At 40.3% G+C, this 4,242-nt stretch overlaps 1 protein-coding gene across 1 annotated transcript; it reads left to right on the plus strand.

The window, feature by feature from the left end:
* Positions 1 to 373: 373 nt before the first annotated feature.
* LOC113704497 (protein neprosin) lies at positions 374 to 3,116 on the plus strand. The gene is made up of 7 exons (XM_027226399.2): positions 374 to 564; positions 831 to 917; positions 1,051 to 1,272; positions 1,813 to 1,974; positions 2,090 to 2,143; positions 2,246 to 2,392; positions 2,502 to 3,116. The coding sequence occupies exons 1-7, from the start codon at positions 442 to 444 to the stop codon at positions 2,877 to 2,879; spliced, it is 1,173 nt and encodes a 390-aa protein (XP_027082200.2). The 5' UTR covers positions 374 to 441; the 3' UTR covers positions 2,880 to 3,116.
* Positions 3,117 to 4,242: the final 1,126 nt, after the last annotated feature.

The raw sequence follows: 4,242 nt of genomic DNA on the forward strand, positions 1-4,242 counted from the left end.
TGAGTTCTGAGTGCTTGTTCTTGATTAATTTTTGGTTACTTTTTCCGTAGTTATTGTTCTTGAATATATTCTTCTTGTTAGCCGCAATTGGTGGTAATATGAAAACCAAGTGATAGTGCATTCTCTTTCGATATTTGTTCATGAAATAACAAGAAAATTTGTCGCCTAATAATGGTAACAAGGAAAAGAAAGATTATATGAATATATGGCCTTTCACAATCCATATTAAAGTCGTACCTTCATCTAGTAGTTTTGGGGTCCAGGATTGAAGAGGTCCGAAGAAATATGAGTCAATTGACTTGGGAGGTTTCGTTTAATAAGCCAGTAGAATTCCACAAACGATACTTTAAAAGCTTATAAATTCACCTAGTAATGAAATCAAATGCATACCACCAACCTGTGAATCAATTTTGCATTGGAAGTTTTAGAAGTGAGAAGAAAATGAAGCTATTTTATTTCTTCATTTTATTATCCTTGATGAATTTATGTGATGCCTCAAGCAAGAAGATTCAGGTCAGGAAAACGTTGAGCAGTTCAAAGAAGATCCCTGTCAAGTCCATCAAGGTTATTCCTTCTTCGCTAGTATAGTTCAGACATGAACCCTTCTTCGCTCACTTTAATATTCATGGTGCTTGTGTTCATGTTCTTGCGTACATCTACGTACTTGTGCTTGTCTAAATTTCTTTTTTTTTTCCAATTTGTTGTTCTACACGTTTTTCTATGTCTTGTTCTGCTTTCTTGCATAACAAATTGAAAAAGTTGAGTACGCTGTCCACATTTTTAGGACTCACGTACATGAATAACTGATGCATGATTGTTTTAAATGGCAGAGCCCTGATGGTGATATTATTGATTGTATCAACATTTATCATCAACCAGCATTTGATCATCCTTTGCTCAAAAATCATACCATTTTGGTGAGCCTTTCTATCCTACCCAAAAGCAAGAAAAGGGAAAAATCTCTACAAGGGCATGTGTATATTCAAATTTGTACACATAATTGTGCAAGTAATTAAAAGTAAAAATTTTACGTATTTTTGCACGTTGCAGATGAGGCCTAGTTTCCAGCCTCGGAAAGGACCAATTGGTGGGGGTGAACTATTCCAATCCAATGCTCATGGCCAAGAGGATAAAAAACCAATTGCTCAGTTATGGCAGTTGGGTGGGAGATGCCCTGAAGGAACTATTCCTATTAGAAGAAACCAGAAAGCAAGATATGCAAAGAAGAAGCACAGAAACTTTCCCCAGCTCGCTGGCTTTTCCAATCACGAGGTACCATAAACAATTGGAAATTGGTTGTGTACCATAAACAATACGACTCTTGTAGAATTTTTTTTTTAAGTGTTGATATGCACCGTTAACGGAAGGATGACCTATTCTGTGTCACGTAGTCCCACACCATGCCATCAAAAGTAGAACGACCATCGTGCGTTTCACGGCTCACCGGTTAGCCATGAGAACGATCGTCGTACATTTCTTAACGTTGTCAACGAAGTATCGCGCACTGGCGGTTAGAACCAACGGAGAATCGTTGGTAGGCCATTTTTTAGCGAAGGCAAAAGAGCAACTACGTGCGACGGCTGTGACAGTCACTCGAAACATCTACTCATACTATATTTTTGCTAGAATTTTGTAGCAACACACGCCTGCATGTTTACATAGGTTTAATACTTGGTGTCTGCTAATTTTCCTTTGGAGTATTATATATCAAAATTCCTTTAACAGGAAGGAAATTTTTGAGTTTGTTTAAATCTCTCTCATTTTTAGCTTATTTTATCGATTTCTCATTTTCTTTCTTCTTCAATTCTTTAGTATGCATATGCATCTGTCCAGAGTAACAAGTATTTGGGAGCAAAGGCAACAATAAACCTTTGGCAACCCCAGGTTCAGGGCAGTCGTGAATTTAGCTTGGCTCAAATATGGGTTGTTGCAGGTGCTAATTCAGGTCTAAACACCGTTGAAGCTGGTTGGATGGTACTTCTTCCCTATAATAAATAGTCAATTTGTTCTTCAACAATAAATACATCTGGCCATGCATGTGTCTTGAACTTTATTGTCTACTTATTTCGTTTGTTAATATATCTAATAGGTATTTCCAAGTCACTTTAGAGAGAGCAACACAAGACTTTTCACTTACTGGACTGTAAGTCACAAAATATTATCAACCCTAATGCTAATATAATATGTTTGCCTGAATCTAAATTTTTATCATTATGTATGTATCAAAATTTGGTAATACTAACAGAGTGATGGTTATCAAAAAACTGGCTGCTACAACTTGGACTGCCCTGGCTTTGTTCATACCAGTAATTCAATTGCATTAGATGTTGCCCTTTCACCAGTTTCTACCTATCATGGTGCTCAACATGAAATCATCCTACAAATCTTTAAGGTAATGACAGCCAAAATGGATTAAGATCCCAGCATCTTATGTACTACATAACCCTAATTTTTTTCTGGGATTTGAAAAACTCATAATATAGTGGTATGATTTTGTTTAGGACCCAAAGCAAAATGTGTGGTGGCTACAACACGGGAATGACGATGTAATTGGTTATTGGCCTGCTTCCTTATTTACAGACCTAGCAGACAGTGCTTCACTAATTGAATGGGGTGGAGAGATAATAAATCATGCTCAAGATGGGCAACACACCACAACTCAAATGGGCAGTGGCCATTTTGCTGAAGAAGGGTATAAAGGGGCAAGTTACTTCAAGAATCTTCAAGTAGTTGATCAATCCAACACCTTAGTCCCTCCTGGTGATATCAAACCTGTAGCTACAAAGCCGGATTGCTACAACATAGTACCTGGAAAGAGTGATGATGTCGGAGATTACTTTTACTTTGGTGGACCAGGAAGAAATCCTAAGTGTCCATGACCAAAAGATGCAGAAATCTTGATATGCGAGGGGCAGAATCTTGATATGCATTTGATCATCTGAATACAGAAATTGATTACATTTCTTTAGGCGTTAAATCAAATTGTAGAAGGCAAACAATGCCAAAGCAATACACATATTCAGAAGCAAGAAAAATCAAACTGTACTACTCTATTATCATCATAATATTTAGGGCAAATTATCCAATTGGCCCTTTAACTCTTTGTCTAAGTAAAATTAAGCCCCTCATCTATTTTTTGCTGACTTTAAGCCCTTGAACTTGTAAAATGGGAAATCCGTGGTCCTTTTAGCCAGTTTCTCCGGTTTTGCAACCGGAGGACCAATTCACACGAACGCCAGTGTGCTTCTTTCAAGGGCATTTTTGTCCGGCGCAATAGACAACGGAGCTGCACCCAACCCTCTGGGTAGTTTTCCACACGACGTTAAGGTAATGCCCGCACTCGCATTCATCAGTTTCGAACGGACATTTGCACTGATTGGTTGTGTGGTCGAAGAATCGCTACTCGCTGAACCATTTTTGCACCACGGACGCAGGAGTAAACTCCTTGTACTGCATCCAGAAAATGTTCTCCCCCAGATGGTTCATGGGAGAGGAATGACTCCTGTAGTTGCAGTCGGTCTGGCGCTCCAACGCCCAAAAATGGGTGGCCAATGTGAGGTTAGGATCCCATTGCAGTGGGGGCATTCCCAAAATCCGCCTCAGATCATTGTGAGCGGTGACATATTCTTGCTGCTCCAGGATGGGTAACGTTTGCCGGGAACGGTCCCGCGTGCCTCTTTCTCAGTTTATGTCTTGGGGTGGAATGAAACACCCGGGCCTGGGCGGCGGAGAGGATGATTCCATGAACCAAGGTTATCAAGAGCAAGGCAGCAAGAATTTTGGGTCTTGACATTTGCAATTGATGATATCTCTAGTTTTATGTCTTGATGGAAATTTCTTGATTGAGACCCTGATATTTGTTGCCTTGAGAAATCTCTCAGGCCGTCCCCCGTGACGCGAGAGCAAACGCGAAAACAAGGAGGAATAATTAAACGGACTTCCCAAAAACTACTGAATTGGGTAAAGAAAAAGAGGTCCAGATGAGACATCAGACAAAGGGGTCCAACCCCGTCTTTATCCACAACCAAACCAATATCCTCAAAGATGCAAGCTTGGACTCGTTAAAGACATCAGAAACCAAACCAACTCCAATAATCGATTTGAGGATGTTGTCATGGACGGAGACGATGTCGGCGCCTTCTTGGCCGCGGTGCTGGACCGCGTGGAGGGCTAAATAGCACAGGCGAGAAGCTTCGGGGTCACCATAGATGCCCACCACGCCTCACTCCTCTCTGGGTTTGT

Source organism: Coffea arabica, chromosome 1e (genome assembly GCF_036785885.1).
Source record: "Coffea arabica cultivar ET-39 chromosome 1e, Coffea Arabica ET-39 HiFi, whole genome shotgun sequence".
In the NCBI taxonomy this organism is placed as follows: Eukaryota; Viridiplantae; Streptophyta; class Magnoliopsida; order Gentianales; family Rubiaceae; genus Coffea; species Coffea arabica.